The 22,201-nt window shown below is 28.2% G+C and overlaps 1 protein-coding gene across 1 annotated transcript in view; it reads right to left on the bottom strand.

Moving 5' to 3' along the window:
• The window catches only part of LOC100203347 (proline dehydrogenase 1, mitochondrial), a 28,091-nt gene extending 25,301 nt beyond the window's left edge, over positions 1–2,790 (bottom strand). The window contains exons 1-2 of the mRNA XM_065808169.1: positions 2,522–2,790; positions 1,696–1,889 (exon numbers count right to left, since the gene is read on the bottom strand). Of these exons, the coding sequence (XP_065664241.1) occupies positions 1,696–1,889; positions 2,522–2,773 (446 nt within the window). The 5' untranslated portion in view covers positions 2,774–2,790. The remainder of the gene's footprint in view (positions 1–1,695; positions 1,890–2,521) is intronic.
• Positions 2,791–22,201: the final 19,411 nt, after the last annotated feature.

Here is a 22,201-nt window from a genome sequence, read left to right as displayed (position 1 = left end):
TTATATTATATTAAAATATAAACAAATTATTGCACATTTTACTACATGTAGATAATATGGATAAAGTGATTTAAAAACAAATTTAAGATATTAAATTGTGAAAAATGTAAGTAAAAATATGTTTATTTATTGACACTTTTTTAAAACACATACTTGTTAATTAGTTCTGTTATTATCAAAACTTGTTAGAGGTCTATTTTATGTCATTAAGTTGTTTTTATATCATACTCTAGGGGTAAGTGGTAAGTGCTTTTGTGACAGCACATACGAGACATACAGACAACATTGCGTTATGATAAAAGGAGGAGGAGGTCTAAAACAGTCAAAATTTTCTTGAAGTAATTTGTGGATGACACCTTAGCAATTATTTATTGTTGTTGTTGGTTCTTTTTAATACTAAATTATATTAGATGTGGTAAATGTTGTTTAATGCTTGTAGTTCCACACTAGTATGGTTTAAGTGAGTTCATTTCTACACTAGTATAGTTTAAGTGAGTTCATTTCTACACTAGTTTGGTTTAAGTGAGGTCATTTTGCCATTTTCTTATTAAAATATGACATTATGGAAGAGTTGAAGCAACCTAATACAAATTATAAATACAAATATAAGTTCACAAAATAATAAGTTATCAAGCAAATGATTTAACAAATAAATGAATTAAAAAGTGAATCCAGTTAATATATGAATGAATTAACAAAAAAACATTATTATTAAAACATATTAGTTTTTATCATACAAATGATAAATCAAAATGAATTTTTTTTTTTTTTTTCTTGTTAAGTAATTAAAAATAAAAATAAATTGTTGTTATAAAAATCAAAAGCATCACATACATCAACCAAGAGTTTGGTTTTTTATATTTTATTTAAATGTCCATCATATTTAGGTATGCAGTATCTAAATATGACATTTATTACAACTCTGATTGCACTAGCAATCATTTTAAACAGAGTTGAACCATTTGTCTATTTATGTTGTTGTTTTTTCTTTCTTTAACATGCTTTTTTGTAGCACAAGTATACTTCACTATCTCTTTGCTCTGAAAGAAATGACTAAACTTTACTCCTTCCCAATCTGCCAATATTATTGTTTGTAGTAATTTTACTGCTCATAGAAAGAAATAATTTGGTTGTAAACATGCTTATTATTTCCTCATTCACTGTTAAGTGGTTCAGACCATCATTGGTTGAATTTCTTTTCATGCTTTTATGCTTTTTTTTTTTTTTTTTCTTGCAACTTTATAGTCTTTTGTTACTCTTTTTTATGATCATTTCTTGTTAATGTTGTTATATTTGTTATATTTGTTTTGTCCGGTTTTAAAAAAGAATCATTTCTTTTTTTTTTTTTTTTAAAAAAAAAAGAAAACATTGGTTATCTTATAATAAAAATCAGCTTCAACAACTCAAAAAAAAATCTTTTTAATGAAAAACATTTATAACAAAACAAAAAGTCTGTTTTTATTTTGGCATCTGTCTTGATTTAACTTGTGAGAGTTCTTAAAATAAAATTTAAATTCCTAGTTTTAATAGATTTTAATAAGATTTTTATTATAATTAGCCTAATGCATCTTGTTAATACATTAGGCAAATTATAATAAAAGTCAATTAAAAAAAAAAAAAAACTTTTTCAAATTAAAAAAAAAGAAGATAAAATTTAATATTTTAAAAACTCAGTGTAAAACAGTGCAAACTTACGCTGGTTCTTTCTGTGGAATATCAGATTCAACAGCATAGTCAAGAATTGCACCAACTCCAAACTTTTTCATAAGTTCCAACTTTGACTTAATATCTTCTTGTGATTCCCCTGCAACAAAATGACCATAGAAAGAACTTTTCATTATGTAATCAAAACCTTTTTTACCAAAGATTTTTCGAGAAATAGACATAAGCTAAATTGAAAGTAAATTTTATATGCACCAAATTAAATAAACAAAATTATTTAAGAACATGCGATGAGAAAAAGTAAAATAAAAATAAAAAAAATACATTTTAATGGAAAATGTGATTATTACACAAATGTTAAATTAAACAAAACAAATATAAAACATATATAAAAATGCTGATGAAATTAAGTCTAATAGATTATTAGTTAGCTTTTAAAAATTAAATTATTTGTATATTAATTAGATGTAACCTTGTTTTTTGCTTTCAAAAAAATTGATTTTATAGCAAACTGCTTTCATATGGACCTTATATGGACTTTTATATACAGTGTGGTCTGTTAGAAATTTATTTGATGATACATTATTATACACAGATCTGTTGAAAACTGATTATGCATTAAATTTCAAATATATATTTGATTGTTCAAAATTTTGGCTACTTTGGTATATTTTGCATAAACAGAAAAAGTTAAACATAATGATATCATGTGCAAAAGATCTCTGTAAAATGCTGAGAAATAAACACAATCAAATATATTTTTGGAATTCATATAAAAACATAGCACTTTGTTTGACAATGACAAAAGTTGTGTAATCTAATTAGTAAATAAAAACCCTTAAAAGTAAAAAAAATATACCTCTTTATTTCTGTTGACTAAAAAGTCTATTGAACATAACTTGTAAACTATTATTGCTTTTATTATTTCCCCAGTAGTTTTTGCACGAAATGCTTGCTCAAAATTACTAAAATCAATCGAAGGCTCTCCTTTGCATTCTGTTTTAACCATATTCACATCATGCATTTTTCTTTTGAGCATAAAAGGATAAAAATCAGTCAGCGAGAGGAGTTCACAGCGTTTCCACTGAATAACTTTAATTGACTTAGCCATTCTAATACTTATTTTTTAATAATAATAATATATTTATATATATATATATATATATATAAATATATATATATATATATATATATATATATATATATATATATATATATATATATATATATATATATATATATATATATGTATATGTATATATACAAACATATATTTGTGTGTGTGTGTGTGTGTGTGTGGTGTGTGTGTGTGTGTGTGTGTGTGTGTGTGTGTGTGTGTGTGTGTGTGTGTGTGTGTGTGTGTGTGTGTGTGTGTTTAATAATTTCTGCTTAAAAAATTCTTGTTTTTTATTTAAAGTAAATGATAACTCTTAGTCACAGTCGGGATTATTCACACTTTTTAAGATAAATATTATCTACATTTTTTCTTAGAATACAACTGTGCAAACTTTTTTCCGTAAATTTTATTATTTGTGTATAAAGGTTATGCATATAAATGGCCACTTTAATTTAATTTGATAAACTAAGTTATTTTTATTAGACCGCAAATAAACCATTTGCTAACGTCGTGGAAGTACTAGTATATTAGTGTAAGCAAATTATATCGTTTATAAACATGCTTATCTTTAATATATTTAACTGCAACAGAATATAATCATATATTTTATATGTAACTATCTAAAAAATCTAGATTGCGGTAAAATACTCCGCCTCTTGTCTGTAAATGAAGTCTATTAAATTGGTTTTGATGAATTTATTAACACTTACAATAGACATATTGTTTATAGATAAGGAGGCGTGGTTTTTTTGCGATAATACGATCATCAAAAAAAAAAAATTTATTAATAGCAAAAACTTCCTGATATAAATATATTGCAAAAAAAAGCGTAATGTAAATGTAAATGATCAAAAGAATATAAATGATCAAAAAAATGTAAATGATCAAAAAAATAGCAATGTAAATGTAAAAAAGTTCTTTGTAGAATAGAAAATTTGAGGTTTTTTTTACAAAAAGTTATTTTATCATTTGTACACTTTCAAATGTGAAACGTTAAACTTTTTAAGTTATTTGATTTTCATTTTCAAATTTTCTTAAAAATATTTTTTGCTAGCGTACCCTCGGGGTGAGGATGAGGAGGCAGGATGAGGGGGGGGGGGGGTGGAGTAAGAGGGGGTTCTAATAGAGGCCTAACCTTTATTATTATAAAATTATCGTTTAATCCAATAATATACAACAGAATTTGTGGTAAATAAACAAAAGTGTGTCAAATTCTTAGACAAAGTAGTGACTCTATAAGAGAAATAATATATTGCCATTAAGGTGTGTCTCTATATTTCATCAGAGGCAAGATTTTATCAGATATTTTAATTCATTACGAAGTTGCTAACGAGATTACTGTAATAAAGCACGAGAATTTAATATTACGATTAGACGAAGTGGTTATTTAATGCAATAGATAAAATGTATTTTGTCAAAATGCATTAGAAAAAAACGTTTTGTCTAATTTGATTTCGGATGTGAATTTAGAGTCTTTGACTCAATGGTGTCCGACTCGCTCGTTTTCGTGTAATTTCGTGAACGCGAATTCTGGGATATCTGGTACAGACTGAGATTTATAAACAATAATATTTTTATATAGACGTTTTGAGTGATTCATTAAGAATATTGTTTTCGTAAATGTGATTTTTAATTATTTTTAAAATTTTCAAAATATTTAAAATATTTTTAAAAATATTATTTTATTAATATATAACATTAAGTTTTGTTTACTTCAATATCAAACGATTTGGTTCAACAGCGCTGAAATAAACAATACAAACGTAATAATATAAAAATAGCTTTTTATGTTATTATAGTAGTAATTTTATTATTTAATTTTTTCAGTAAACGTAATAATTATATAAACAAGTTCCTTTGCATTTTGCTGTTTATGTCTACTATCTGGCTGTACTACTCTAATTAGCACAATTTAGTTTGCCTCAATGTATTTGTTATTGTTAGGTCGACAAAATATTTTAGTTGGCCCTATATTGGCTTATGACAAGCTGGCGTTGCAATGTCTTATGATTAGCTGCTCATTAAAACAACGTTGGCATTGAGTATACTCAATGTTGTTGCCAATACATTGCCCCACTCTTGATTTAAAATTGTCAGCGTTTCATTAACTACATAAAACGGTACATGTTTTCTGAGACTGGCGTTGCAATTGCTTTGACCAACATTTTATTTCAGGCTTCTTAAAGTTTACGAATTCTATTACTTTCCCGACAAAATGAGTCTTACGAAAAAGTTGAAAATTTCAAGGTTAAACTCAAAAGTAGATTTTTACTTCAAAAATCATAGAATTTTACATAGAATTTTAACTACAATAACTATTCACAATTGTTATTAATTTTTCTGACAAATGTAATTATTGCTTAAACTCTACTGCATTTCAAGTTCTAAACATTGAATAATGGCACAAAATTGCTTATGGTTTTTAACTCGTGTACCAGCGACAAAAACCATATTCGTTATCTGTATTAAGCACCTAACCCAAAATGCGTTGTCCCAACTTCAAATCTAATCAATTGCGCTAACTAACTCGAATTTGGTTAGCCCAACGGTATAGGCTTCTTGGGACACTTACCAGAATCCTTTACGTAAGCGATTACACTAAATTTGTCGAATCAGGCATAATTGATTTGACTAAGGATAGTTAAACAGTACCTAAATAGTGTCGAACTAAATTGACAATCCGTAAATCTAATCTGGATCTAGTTTCTAGTCTGATAGTTAAGTGTCAGGGGTAAGGAAACAAAGTGCGAGGGTCCTTGTCTTAAAAATTAAGCTGATGGAAGATATTGAGGTTTTTGCACCCTGTATTGTACCGTTCTTTATGTGTCTTATTTTTATGTCATAAATTTCAAGCAATGTACAAATAGCTGTAGAGAGAGTTTATTATGGTTTTTTTATATGAAGTTGATTTATGAAGTAGATTTTTTATGTTTTCTGCCATATGAAAAATTTGCATTTGTTCGATCGAATCGAAGATCGAGCGAATCGAAGATCGAGCGAAGTTTTAGTTCAAAAGCAAAAATCAAAAATGCATGATAAAAACAAAAAAAAGATAAATGCGAAACTATTTTAGACATACCAATTCAGTTATACTAGACAATATGTTTTAAGTTATTAAATCAGAGGTTATGAAAAGGTTAGTTAATCTTAAGATTAGCAATGAATGAAAGATTAGAAAATGAAATTTTAGTAAAAGCTATCGGAGTTATTAGTATAATTTATTACTTCACTTACTTGTTTTTTATCAAGTTATGGAATGTAAATAATTACTTTTTCTTTTTGTGATAAAATTTGTAATAAAGTAGATCAACATATTACCCTGTATTATAAAGTATAATATGTTGATTTTATTTTAAATTTTCAAAATCAGAGTTTTATACAATTGTTGTCATGATATATATGCTTTATGTTAATATAAGCTTTGTATTATAATATGTAAGCTTTATGTTATGATATTTAAACTTATGGTGAAAATTTAAATTTCTAAAATATATCATTTATATTAAAATCTTAATTTTGGTTTCCCCATGGCTTGCCTTTTATAATGTATATTTATGTTAAAATATTAACAAACATAAAACATTGAATGGTTTGTTTTAAAAATTTATTTTTAAGTTTTAAGTTTGTAATTTTTTTTTATTGAGTCTCCTGAGTAACGGCACCGGATTATTTGCATTTGAATTTATGAATTCACACTTGTGTAGTGTACTACACAACAGTTTTCGGTAACATGATATTCTTTTTTAGGTATGTTATAGTGAAAGTCTAAAACAGTTTTTTACATTTGAGTGTAATACACTTTAACTTGTTTTACAGAACATTACTAAGTGTCTTATCTTTATACAATACCAAGGGAGATTACCATCCAGGGACGCCGAGACGGAAGGATAAATGGGGCATACGTGTCTCGGTCACCAAAGTAATAAGGACGCCAGAAGACGAAGGACAAAAAAAATGTTGAAGTTTTCCCAATTATTCAAATTTATTTATTTCATTTTTTCTATACCGTAAAAAGTTTGGTCACTTAAGCTTTGAACATTTATTTATCACGCATAAATAAGAAATTTTCAATTATTTTTCCTGAAACATACAAAAAGTTATATTGATAATTGATATTGTAAAAATAAAAAAACGAATAATAAATACTTGTAATCAACATTTTGTTTAAAATGAAAATCTACTTTGACCGAACTTTCAATAGCACCTCATAAGTTCGGCCGCTATATAAGTACTAATAACGTATCACAAACTTAACTTAACGTCATAAATAATGAAAACTAATTTTTAAATGTTGTTTTATTGTAAAATTGTGATATAAATTCAGCTAATACCAGTAACTAAGGAGGGCGTCGCCCCAGGCTCGAAAAAAAAATCTTTTGGGGCACTGAAGAAAATAAGAAGGAGCGCATAAAAAAGGTCTTTTTAAATATAAGTAGTATTATATTTAATTTTTATTGTAACTCGTCAACTATTTTATTACTTTGGCCATTATCACATTTGCTACGCCACTGGTTAATAAAATTAAATGTATATTTTTCAATTAATTTAAAAAGGTTTTTTCAATTAACAAAAAAAGACTACTTTATTTAATTGAGCTGTGTATGTTTATTGATAATTCTTGCACGTATCGTTGACCATAGTAGAACAGCAAGATTCACACAACCAATCGCCACAGAATTTGCAATGCATCCATAACTGTCATTGAGCTGTAATTTTATCTCCAAACAAAATATCACAAGCTTGACATTTTTTAGAATTCAAAGAACCGTCAGTTAATTTTGAAATTTGAACAAATTTTTTATTCAAATAAAAAATCATGGTGAGTATCCATTTTAAAAATGTCAAAATTTACATGAAAAGTTACCGGTAAATTTTACATTTGCAACACTTATCAACATTTCACAATATTATTGCTAATTTACGGTTTGTAGTTTTGGGGTCCTAATATCAATGAAATACCCAATGAAAATCCTTTTCGGTGGTTATTGTGTATACTAATTGTAGCACAAAATGAGTAATTTCAAAATCCTGCATTAAAATCCAACGGAGTTACCTGATATTTAAGTTTTTATCCAAAAGTGTTCCTTTCATATACGCTATGGATAGCATTTAAGACCAAAATATTTGTTTTCGTGAAATTTCTATAAAACATGGTATCTAGATCTAAAAATAGGGAATTTTATTTTTATTCATTTATTTTCTACAAGACTTCAATTACGAGATAATAACAACTTTCTTTCCGATAATTGATTTGAATACTCTTCAAGGAAAGACACATGGGAAAGCAATTGTTTCATTTTTTTTTTCTGAAATAAATTATGTAAAAAATCTTTCTAGTGCAAAGTTTAGATTTTCTTGCTATTATACTCAGTTACACATTTCAGGAGAAGCTTAGCATAATCAGGGTGGGAAGAATCTCGTTTTCTACCTATCCCAATGAACCATGAAGTTCGAGTGCAATGCTTCTGTTGCCTGCTCACTGAAGAGGCCCAATCCCATTTTTTTTGTCTTGATGAACTGAGGCACATGGAAAAATACTGCATGCGCTTTAGGGGTAACTGAAATTGGAAGTTTAATGTAGCTCTGTTGGAATTGAGCAATTTTGGATTTGTAGTCAGGGTCCAAATTCTGCCCAAAGCAAGAAGCCACAAAATCCTTGAATAGCGTAAGTGTTTGAATAAAGCTATGAGCTTGAGCGAAATTCTCCTTTTCTGCTCACACCTCTCAAGAGCTTCATGCAGTCATTCCCATTGAAATGACCGCCATGGAAAGGCTGGATGGAATGTGAAGTGATGAGGGCCATTCCTTTTGGAGATTAGGAGATTTGGTAATGAGGCATGTATTCCACATAAAATGTTTGCCAGCTTGAGATCGCAAGAAATGATGAGAGAATCTTTCATCCTCCTCCAAAACAATGTGAGTGAAGTCTACTTTCAGAAAAGAGCCTCCTCCATCGATTCCCAACTTCAAAATGGCAGATTCTGTTAGTTTTTGAGCTGATTTAAAGGCTTCACTGAGACTGCTGAGACTTTGGCAATGAACCACCTGGCACGATTCCTTATTTTCTGCCAGAGTTATGCTGCTGACAATAAACTGATAAAGCTTTTGGCCAGCTTGAGCAAACTTTAAAGGGAAACTTGGCTCCACCAATCTTATAGGACTAATTTGATTCAGGGCAGAGCCGAGTTTTCGCATTGCATTGTTGGACAGTCCAGTATCCTGCTGTATTTGAACCATATTTTCCGTTGTAGGTGGTTCTTTAAAGAGTTGCTGAGCTGATGATGGACGTAAACAAAAAAAATAGAAAGTTCAAAATCAATCAATTGATTAAACTAGATAAAGGTTTGAGAATTTAATTTAAAAAAAAATATAATAAGAATATTTTTTAAGTAAATTAAATTAGAATCAATTAAGAATATTAAAGGAGCATTTTTAATTTAATTTTGCCTCTCCCTATTTAGCCCTAGTAAAATACTTGATTGACGAGTTCAAACGTTTTTTTAAATTAAATTAACAATATCAAATCAGTACAGCATATCTCTTCTTACAGACGACATCTTTCCACTTGGTTGACTAAGCCAGATGGTTCCATTTGGAGAGGCATTTATAAAAGCCAAAACTGTTGATGCAACTTGCTCTGCTCCTACGGGATCTGCAGCTGCAATTTTCCTCATATTTTCATGGCGAGTTCCTAAAGTGGAGTTGGGAGGAAGCCCACGTCCAATAATTGACAAGCACTTTGAGCAACGTTTTTCAACACTTTGAGAAGCCTGCTGTGGGAGTTTGGGTTCTGAGTCTTGGAATTTGCTGAATGGATACTTTTCTTTTTTCTTGAGCTTGGCAATTTGGCAGAGTAAACACTCACAAACATTAGAAAAACGAGTTGCAGGTTTGATTAAAATTGTCTTAAAGTAGTAATGTTTTGGCACAACGGTTGTTTTCCCATTACAAAGCTTTCTGAGATCGGCATGAGATACAAGTTGCCAAAGGCACTCTCTCATCATTGAAATCGAGATCTTTCTAGATTTGTTGAAGGATTTTTTATTTGTAGTTTTTGGTCAGCTCTTGATCACCTTTTTTCATGCAAATGACACAAACAGATTTTCTGCATTCTTCATGGGTCTTTGCAAACGTTGGCATTTTCAAACTTAAAAAATATATTCACAAAAACCTTGTTCACAATTTTCTTTGTTTTGTACAACTGCCTCTTCCGGAAAAAACTCTGGATACGGACACAAGGTTCGAGCTTTCAAAAAAGCTCTTGAATCAACGTAATAAATCAAATTTTGAAAAAAGTTGTAAAAATAAGAAAAATTAAATATTTGATTGGCAACATTACTTATTTTATTAATTTTTTTCACAGAGCATGTTTACTGTATGAAATTAGCACCGACAAAGTCCGAATTTAGATTTAGTTTATAAATACTTAGAGATACAAATTTCACTAACTTTTATAGAAAAAGTAGTTAATTTTCAAAAATTAATAAATTTTTTTTGTAAATATAATAAATTTGGTGGTTCTTAATATTACTAAGATTAAATTTGATCATTTATTTTAATAATTTGCTTATTTTAGATTTTAAAAGTATGCATTTTTTCAGATTGTTGTTTTGCTAAAGAATTATTTTAGCAGGTTGCATATTTTTTTTTTTTATAGATTAATATTTACGAACTAATTACAAATATTATTTGAGAAAAAAAGTTTGATAAATTTGAGTTTAGCATATTTTTTCTTAAATATTATTTGAGAAAAAAAAGTTTGTTAAATTTGAGTTTAGCATATTTATTCTTAAATGACCAAAGTTACATGGTGACCAAACTTAAGCGATTTTACGGTACAGTATTTTTTAGTTTCTATATAGTATCTATATCTATCTATATCTATCTATATCTATCTATATCTATAGTATCTATCTATATCTATAGTATCTATCTATATCTATAAACCTTTAGTTTATTAACCAAAAACGGTTTTTAACCTTATATAACATGATAAGATTTTAAGACCAAAAAAGTATAACATGATATATTTGATAATTTTTTATACATACATTTTTTTATACATGATAAGATTTTAACAACAAAAAAGTAATGCATAAAAGAAATTTACTTGGTGATGTGCATAGCAATTAACTTTGCTTTATTTATATTACCCAGAATTCATCTTTCATTATTATTAATATTATTTTTTGATTTTTATAATTAATTAAACTGCATTCAATTTTCAAACATAATTAAATTTTTTTTTTTTTTATCATTACATTTTTAAAAAGCATTTCGTTATAAAATATAAAATACACCAATTACACCATTGTTATTAATAGAAAAAAGAACGCGATAACTCGTCTTAGACCTAGTCCTGTCTTTGAGAGCCATCATTTATGTTATAAACTAAAAAGATTAAAAAATTAAAGTATCCTTGTCATCCTGATTGAGAAAAAAGACTTTGTTCGGACCAAAGAGTGATGCCATCTCTTTAAGACGCCTAATGATTTATAATTTATACCAGTATAGTTTCACAATATGTTGTACGTGTTTATCTTTACCAATTAACGTAACTGCAGCTGTTTTAATGTTTTTTTTCTTCTAGCGTAGCACTGTTTCTTATATTGAATCAAAGATAAGTTCCGCTTCTATTAATTTGATGAACGAACTTAAAGCACAATCAAATACAATTTAATTACCTACTTGATAACGAATGTTACGTTAACTAGAAATGGAAACAATACGTGACCGAGGCCATGGGGTACGGAGAGGGGAGAGTATGGGAAGGGCTAGGGGCACGTCTACTTCCCACCCCCTATCACTTGTTTTCTAAATGACCCATAATCTTAAAGAAGTTTCAAAATATAGAGGTCTTTTTTTAGAAATTGACGATTGTGTCCCCTCACTTCAAAACCCGTCTCGACGGCTATGCAACATATTTTTACATTAAAGTTTTTTAAGCTTCTAGGATAATATGCTATCAAGTTATCTTTCTTAATGGCAGATACAATTGTGGACTTTCTTCAATTTGGGGAAGGAGAGTCCTTTATACTGTTGGTGTTAAATCGCTTTTTTATGGCTTCCCTTCTATTACTTCTGAACTTTTTGGCTTCTCGTCTTAGAATCTTGCTTTTTCTTAAAACTTTTTTCAAATTCAATTTTCTTTTTTCTCTAGGATCTATTTCTTGTCCAGATATTAAATGTCCGCATTCTCTTCTCTTTGTCAACTTAACTGAATCTCCGTTTGTCAAGTAGTTTCAAGTTTATCAAATCAGTTCTCTGAGCTGTTTTCTTTTTTTTTGCACTTGGTAAGTTCGAATCTGCGGTGCTTGATATGTTATCTAAGATGCTTCAGTTGCAAAACCAATTTTATCGTACTCTACATGGGATGAATTCAACAAGATTTTATTGTTTTTTTACTAAGAGAGATTCAAGATATTTTTTTGACAGAGGACCATTAGTCAAACAACTCGCTTTCCCAGTGAAAAAGCGCACATGGGATACGCGTGGATTTTTTCTATATGTAACCCATGTGGGGATTATTATTTTGTCCCATGTGGGTTTCATATGGTAAATCCCACATGGATTCCATATGGTAAATCCCATATGGGATACGCGTGGGTTTTTACCATATGTAACCCATATGGGGATTATTATTTTGTCCCATGTGGGTTTCATATGGTAAATCCCACATGGGTTTTATGTGGTAAATCCTACATGGGATATAAGTGGAAAATACTACATGTTATATCTTAAATGCCACATATTTTAATACAAATGGTATAAAAGTAGTCAATACTAGACAAATGAAAGTCCGAATGCTTCTATGATAATTTTTAAAATTCTTTTAATTTAAAAATTACTTCAATAGTAATTTAAAATTAATCATTGAAACTTTCAGAGAGACCTAACTTAATCTGGTATTTGCTACTTTATCCCATTTGGTATTCAAAATATATAGCATTTTTGATCTTTTACATGTGATGTTTTCCACCTATAACCTATGTGGGATTTACCTTAAACTATTATAACGAAATTTTATAAAATGAAAAAACGTGTTGCAAAATGAATTTACTTCAAAATAAATGCTATTAATCAATACATCCAAAATGAATATTAAAAATATTAATTTTTCTTTTGCGATTTACACGCCGTTTTTTGTCGATTGAATTAATTAAATCGCTTCGGCTTGCATAATACCAAGATTTTAGTATCTTCTAACTTTCTTCAAATATTTTCTAAAAAAAAAATATAAATACAAATATATATAAATATAAATATGTATATATATATATATATATAGAGAGAGAGAGAGAGAGAGACAGAGAGAGAGAGAGAGAGAGAGAGAGAGGGAGAGAGAGAGAGAGAGAGAGAGAGAGAGAGAGAGAGAGAGAGAGAGAGAGAGAGAGAGAGAAAGAGAGCAATTTTAATTATTAGCCAGGTTGAAGTCATTAATGACTACAATATTTCACAAATAATTATTTCCTAATTTATTACTTACAATGACTAACGTATTATGGGTAATTGAACACATATGCGTAATGAGCTTGAACCCATGAGGAGAATCCTGAAAAAAAGTGATCAATTTGGATAAGTTGTTAAACAAAAAAACAAAAACAAAAATGTAAATACCCTACTTTTTCAATGATGTAGACGTTGGGTGCAATAGCCACTGGATGCAAAAGTATCTTTACTTTTTCGTCACACACACGGCCTTCTATAATAACAGGCCTTGACATCGCGCAAATTGCCGTAAAAGCTGAAGGCCGATTAAACTTTCACTTTTACTTATATTGATATATTTTTATATTAGGTAGGGTGTAATGGCAGTCTATGTTTTCTAATAATAATCTCTAGTAAAGACGGAAATATAAAAAGAAAACCAAAAAGTTGTTAAAAAATAATCATATTTTTCGTATTTCAAATTTCATTAAGAATATTTATGTAATATTAAATAGTATCAATAACAAGCAGAACCATAACAAAGTATATATCTATATATTAAAAAGATAACTGTATTTTTAATTTTTTTTGCTAAAAATAGTAACAATAAAAATCACCAACAATAAAAAACACCAACAAAAGTTGATTCAAGCAAAAAAAAGTTTTATCAATATATCTCAACAGGGTAAATATTTACAAATCCAAACATATTGAAAGACATATAGGCTAATGAGAAAATGAAAAACATAACAAGTAAATAGCATAATTATTTACAAAACTAATTTTCACATAAATTATGATAGCTTTAGTATTTTGGGAGTGGTAATTAGTGAGTAATTCTTTAGCAGAATATTAGAATATACTCTGCATTGTTTTTTTGTGATTTTAAATTATTTATTTAGCAGCAATGAACTAAAACTGAGTAACAAAAAATTTTCTGTATAAAGGGTAAGTAGCACCTTGAATAAAAAAAGCACAATATTGACCATTAAAAAAGAGCATCAGAAGGAATTTCAATTCCGCCTCTGTTTAGGCTATACAGATAACTTCCATATTTATAATAATAATTGGTAGAATCATCATAAATTTTTATTTCGCTTTTTTGCACATAGCCAGCTATGTAAACTATAGCCACTAATGTAGATTTATTAACTGAGCTTTCAAGATCATGTATATTATCCAGAAGTTCTTTTTCATCAGTAGAAATATCTCTAAAACATATGTCACAAGTATGACCATCGATACCATCAACAGGAATGTCAAGTTGTAATATCAGTTTAGTAAGTTGAATATTAATTTTTTCAATTACAGATTTAGCGTTTATAAAGTAAGTACCTCCAGATCCCTGTCAAAGCTTAGAAAAAGCTTTTTCAAGTGGATCTGTTGAAAACCAACCTAATAAGACATACTTTGCTCCATTACTCAACAAAGTTTCTACAAGATCAATAAAGCCATAACATGAATGCGCTATTGAATTGCTAGTATCTAGCGTAAGCTGTTTTACACGCTTACCTGTAGGTTTCATAAAATTTGACAGTTCAGCAATACCTCGTAGCAGTTGTAACTGTTGATCACCAACTGAGTGGATTTCTTCGCATAATTCATTTCTAAACCGAATGCCAGCACCAGGTGCTTTGACATTAACAACATTCGAAAAAAAATTATTCTTTCAATAAATACAGCAGTACCTTCAAATGGTTTATTTTCAATCTCTGGATGCGTTCTTAATGCAGCTACTGTTTCTTTGCAAAAAACAGACAAACAAAACTTTACAGATTGTCTCTCTATTGGTTTTGGATAAACTGATTTAGCTGTAAGTTTAGAGAGTTTAAAAAGACTATTGCACTCAGTTTTATATATAGTTTCTAAATCACTCCACTTAGCCAAAGCCAGTTCTTTATTGTTCAAAAATTGAAGTTCCCCAGTCTTTTTTGTCAACCAATTGTTTCGTATAGATTTTAGTAGATGCACATAATCATACAATAAATATATACCTGATGTTGTTAACCATGGTTTACTATCAACTGTTTTGAACATTCTAAAAAATCTTTGATTTACACGGTTACCATCAGTAATTATTACCAGTGTCTTACTATTTTCAATATTATTTATTGTATAGACAATTTGTTGACATTGAGCAAACTGAAATTCAGAGGAAAGATTTGCAACAGGTTGAGCTCTACATATAAATTCTGGACCTCCAAAAAGACATTTAATCATAAATGATAAAATTGTTTTAGCTAACTTTTCAGGGTAGTTTACTGCTTGACCAAACAAAGCACCTCTTTGGTAAAGTAATGAAGCTTTGACATAGACCTCATCAATTAGTAGTATGGAAATTCTTTTTAATGGATTTAAATTCATAAAAATACTATTTATGAAACTTAGGTCCTTCATTGAGCTTATTTTTGAAGTCAATCGTGTTAAAGTCCTTATGCTTGGCAACTTGTAGTTAATACACAAACAATCATATAAACTTCGTTGTAGTTGTAATTGATATTGTAGTTGTATAAATTGATATTTTTGTTGTAGTTGAGATAGTTCGACTTGCAAAGAGATACACAGCATTTTAAAGGCATTTTAATTATTAAAAAAGCTAACCGTTAGTTTGACAATATTACCTTACAATGTAACGCCTTGAACCTTACAAGGTTATTGTCTTGAAGTTGCGCTATCTAATTTATAAACCAATCAAATTTTAAAGATTTATTAAAAAAGTGTGAACACAAACTTTCGTCTAATGTTAAAAGATGAAAATGTAAACACAGTATTAGGAATTGGCCTTCAGTTTATCAACTTTGTTGCGCGATGTCAAGGCCTGTTATTATAGAAGGCCGTGGTTACACATAATATAATATTCTGAAACTAATAAACAAACATCTAAATTTCTATAAGTAAATTTATTCTTTGATCATTGCCTTCATATCCTATATTATTTTCAAATCATAATCTATTATGGTATTATTTATATAACATATCACAACAATATTATTAAATTTGTGATGTTCAAATATCATATGAACATTCTCTAACATGTTCATATGATATTTGAATATAGTTCTTGAGTATATTATCTGCAAACAATTGACTGATGCAAGTTCAAATGTTGTCAAAAACCAAGCATGCATGCATGGGACACTGCAGTGTCCTACAAAGAAATGCTGGTTTGAAAGTCAAATTTTCTTTATTAAAAAAAAAAAAATTAAAATAGGGGGAAGATAGAGAGGTTTCCGTAATTTTTTATAGGCTCCAAAACTTTTAACTTTATATATAATAAGGTTCATAAAACTTAAGGGACTTACGAAGTAAATTGAGGAACAAAAACAGGATATTTACAGAAACTTTTCAATTTTTAATCTGGAGTACCACAGTGTAATTGGGAATAAAGTCGCTGGGTCCAGTATTCAAAGTAATATGATCTAAAGTAATATATAAATTAAATAAAATGCTTTAAAATGCATGCAGTTATACATATAACTCCTGATATAGTTAACTATATGAATAACTAGTTATACATATAATTTATTATATAAACTTATTTTTTAAGGTTATGCTTGAACAAATTAGTACCAATTAATTCAAATTCAAGATTTAGTTAAAGTTCAAGTTCTTATTTGTTCATTGTTTTTTCACTATTTTATATTTATTTGTTCAAATTTGTTAACTAGTACTAATTCTTACTACAGTAAGAATATTTATCATTGTTGAATGTGATTTTATTAGTAACTTAATTTTACTTTCAACATATTTTGACAACACCCTTTACATTTTAAATGATGACAGCTTTACTTTTCTATTGATGTTAAATTTATTAGGTTTCAATAACTAACATTGAATTTTACTGAATTATTGTAAGCTTTGTAAGAATTTGTTGTATATCAAATAGTGTTGTAAATAAAGTAAAAATTATATATATATATATATATATATATATATATATATATATATATATATATATATATATATATATATATATATATATATATATATATATATATATATAGTATTTAGGCTATGGGATCATTCATAAATGATGCCAGTAGATAGAGGGGCAGTGTGAGTTTAACAATAATTAACAATGGGGAGGGAATGTTGAGACCAAAATAATGTCAATTAAAAAATTGAATTAAAAAAAAAAGTAAATTATTTTATTTAAAAAAAAGTAAAACAATTTATGCTAGCTATGAGCAGGTTTTAGAGGTATTTACACCAACAATGTGGTCTAAAAACTTCTTGCTTTTGTTGCTTAAAACTGTAGAGGATCATAGGAAAAACAATTTAAATTCAGAAATTAGCTTGCTTATCTGAAAGAATAATTTGTTTTTTTTTTTTACTTTTAGTACTGTTGAGAATAAATGTATAATTGAACCAGAAAAAAATTGATGGTATATGCATTTTTTATATTATATTAACAATTCAGATATACCATCATAATATGATAACAAAAACTGACATCATTTTCAATGGGAGATGGCAAAAAAATGACTGAGTTTGATAAAGGGTGAGGGTGTTCAATAAACCAGGTCATCATCTGACATCATTATGCATAGATGATCCTATGATTTAGGTAAAATAAGTAACCAATTTGCCATATTTCTCTTTAGAAAGTGTTAGAAAAAAGCATTGTTATTCTGAAAATCTACCTATTGAGCAAGCTTTGACCACCTATTTTATAAATTTGAGAGACAGAAGTGGAAGTGCGAATCGCAAAAGAACTAATAACAATGCTCTAAATTGATTTAACTTTGTAGACTAACATTAATATAGTATTTAGAAATAATAAATGAAGTTTACATAATTTTTATAATTTGTATTTATTTCCATTAATTATCAGTTGTCAGTCTCTATTTTATAAAACGAATTAAAAAACTATTTATTTATAGCATAATATTAATACATAAATACTAGTTTCCTAATGCTATTATCATCACAATGTTAATGGTATTTGTTTTAAAGTGAAACTTTGTATCAACTTTATTTTTTTAATGTTGTGTATATATATATATATATATATATATATATATATATATATATATATATATATATATATTATTTTTACTTTATTTAAAACACCATTTGATATACAACAAACCCCCACAAAGTTTACAATAATTCAGTTATGATACGATCTGAGTTATTGAAACGTAATAAATTTAACATCAATAGAAAAGTAAAGCTGTCATCATTTAAAATGTAAAGGGTGTTGTCAAAATATGTTGAAAATAAAATTAACAAATAAAATCACATTCAACAATGATAAACATTCTTACTGTAGTAAGAAATAGTACTAATTAACAAATTTGAACAAATAAATATAAAATTAACAAAAACAATGAATAAATAAGAACTTTAACTTGAACTTTAACTAAATCTTAAATTTGAATTAATTGGTACTAATTTGTTCAAGCATAACCTTAAAAAATAAGTTTCTATAACAAATTATATGTATAACTAGTTATACATATAGTTAACTATCAGGAGTTATATGTATAACTATATCAGGAGTTATATGTATAACTATATCAGGAGTTATATGTATAACTATGTGCATTTTAAAGTATACTATTTTATTTAAACATTACTTTAGATTATATTACTTTGAAAACTGGACCCAGAGGCTTTATTTCCAATAACACTGTGGTACTCCAGATTAAAAATTGAAAAGTTTCTGTTAATATCCTGTTTTTGTTCCTCAATGTAGTTTGTAAGTCCCTTAAGTCATAAGGACCTTATTATATCTAAAGTTAAAAGTTTTGGAGCATAAAAAAAGTTACAGAAACTTATCTCCCCCACCACCACCACCCTATTTTTTTCTTTTTTAACAAAGAAAATTGGGAATTCTTTGACTTTCAAATCTGCATTTCTTTGTGGGACACTGTAGTGTCCCATGCATGCATGCTTGGTTTGTGACAACATTTGAACTTTCATCAGTTAATTGTTTGCAGATAATATACTCAAGATCTATATTTAAATAACTATTATATTATCCTAATAATACGTCTATTTACACAAATCTTAATCTTATTTCTATAAAGAAAGATAAACATTATTCGTGGTACTTACATACCTGCTTGCCATTCTCTATATTAATATAAAATATTTTCACACAATATAAACGTAACGCAATGCAATGTCGATTTAAAAATTTTTATTTAGTTTTTTTTTAAAAGTTTTTTTTTTAGTTTCCAGCTTTCAAATTAATTCCCATGCAAATCCCACATGAAACCCACGTGGGATTTCCCATGTGTGTAAATACCATATGGTTCCCACATGTAACCCATGTGGGATTACCCACATGGGTTTAAGGTCACAAATTTCCATACGGATACCACATGGGAAAATCCGTCCCACGTAAATCCCATCAATCCCACACGGAACCCACGCGGAACCCATGTGGGACGCGGTTTTATTTTTCACTGGGTTTAACTTTCATTGCATCAGATTAATATGTATTTAGCAACTCTTTGACTTTTATAGTAAATTTTTTTATCATTTTTTGTTTAATTCCATTAGTTTTTTTTTTTTTTGCAGTTTTGCAGTTTTGCTTTGACTTAGAACGACCATAAGCCTTGACGTATTCTTCGTATAAATCAACCCTATCGATAATTACAACCCTAACTTTGATATTGAGTTAACATTGTCCACTTTTATTTGTAGGAGAGCGAAATGAAAATTTTTAAAAAGGATGACAATAGCAACTCTATACAAAATGGCTCGAATTATTTTATGAATTATTAAAAAGAAAAAAATTTAAAAAAGTAATCTTTATTTGTTTTTTAAGGGTTGTAACATCAGAGTTTATACAACATAACAAAACAACAATCAATTAAAGTTATTTCTAGAATGTGACTTATATTTTAAGCGCCATTATTATTTTCTAGCGTTACGTGGAAATCTATTGTTGGCGTTGCGAACATTTTATCTTGACTTCGTTTTGAAGTTTTAATTAGAAATAATTTTTTATTGTAGTTTTTATTGTATCAATAGGAAAATAGACCCATCGTAAAGTTGTGGATATTGTAATGTTTGCAATGTTCAAACAATCAAACGCAACTCACAACAAAATATCGAAAAAGTACTTAATATTTTAATTTTTTATTTTTTGTTACGATAATAACAACTTTAATAATATTAAAGTTATTATTAATAATAGCTATATACTATAATAATTGCGTAATAAATCGCACGATTCCAATTTATTACGCAATCGTGCCAGTAACTTTTTGTATCACTTATTAGGTGATGCATACTTTGTATAACTAAATTGATATGCATTTTTTAACTTTTAAGGCCCTTGTCGGATAAGTAATGAGTCTGCCGAATAGAACACTTCACCTTAATCACAAGCAAGTAACAAGTGATACACGGGGTGTATCACTTGTTACTTGCTTTTTGCACTTTGACTTCAACAAGAAAACTGGAAGGTAAAATAACCCTTTTTTTGCTTTTAAGATATGATTAGAAAAAACAGACCAGGTATTGGTAATCTTATTTGTAAAGTACTAATAAAAGTAATGCTTGGTTAGCAGAAATGTTATGGTTAAGGTTATGAAAACAGCTCAAATTGGCTGGAATTTAAAATTCAGATGAATCTTTTAGCCCTATAAATTCCATGTGGCATCCAGCATGAACTTAACTGGAGCATATGCAGTTAAATTGTACACTTAAACTTCTTTCAGCAACATCAACGTGTATTAAAATGTGCATTTTTACAACTTTTTTGGTAATATTTTTTTTTTCAATATGTTTTTTCATAAAAGAATTATATTTTCAAACTTTTTATAAAATTTCACTTCTTTTGAGTACCAGGTTGACCTTCTTTGAGATTATATCGCATATATTTAGAGCTATTAAAAGACAGTCCTGAAAAATTTTTGTTTTTCAATGCACCCTAACCTACAGTGAACTTTTTTAACAAGAATTTTTATGCTTCGGGTGCAGCAATGTCAATTGTAAGCATCGGAAAGTTGTTGCATTTATTTATCAATATTAAATTTAATATGTATAAATTTTATCGTTTATTGTAATAAACAAAACAAAAAAAATCTAGAAACCATATTCTTTAACTGCAGTCCTACCTGATGGAAATGATTGCAATATGGTATCACAATGAACCTGGACATGCATAATTCTTTCTTTGAGATTCTCAAACTTTAACTTCATTCAATAAACTCCATCTAAAACTGACATTGTAAAAACTAGTAAAAATTCTCATCCAACTATTTGAAAGATCAAAAACCGGTTTCAAAAAATACAAAAGCACTTGAGCTGACTTAATTCTACATTAATTATCGTGTTATTTAATTCAGATGCCGTAACTATAGATATAAAGCCAGATGTGTAATTAAATATGCTTTTAATTTTAAATCCTTTAAAAATTATTGGAGCTCTACCCTGGGCGTACCTATCGGGACATTTCATTCACAAGTGAAGGACTCTTGGCAGATGTTACTCTACGGCTTGTACTTATTTGCATTGAATAAAAAAGGTTTTCTCAATAAAAATTAGCTCATTTGCCAAACATCCTGCAGTCATTTGATGTTGGTGTTTATTTCCATGTCAAATGGCACAAATTAATACAACAGTTTTATGCAGTTTATCTAATTTATCAAATAAATGCTTTAGTCAACAGTTAGAATAACTTTTCAGCTTTTATGAAGTTTTCACATGCTCGCAAATAATTACTTGACTTCAAAATACTGTTTTGTTTCCACTTAAAATCGATAAAGTTGATCAGTCATAATTACAAATTGCTAATACGTTTAAAACACCATCAACTCCTGAATCTTTTTCATCTCAAACACTAACATCTATGCCAGTTCCAATAACTACACCATTTCGAATTACATTAGAAATAAATTAATATTTCAGCAGCATCTAGCATCGGCATACGTGGTATCGCAGGTGCATCAAAATCAACTCGCTGGCAACCGACCTTCAATATTGTAGTAAAAAGAAGTGAACTAGTGAGTATCTTGATGCTAAAAAAAAAAC

The sequence above is a fragment of the Hydra vulgaris genome, chromosome 10 (genome assembly GCF_038396675.1).
Source record: "Hydra vulgaris chromosome 10, alternate assembly HydraT2T_AEP".
Lineage (NCBI taxonomy): Eukaryota > Metazoa > Cnidaria > Hydrozoa > Anthoathecata > Hydridae > Hydra > Hydra vulgaris.
Note: the sequence above shows the minus strand (reverse complement) of the source record. Positions and strands in the feature narration are given on the sequence as shown.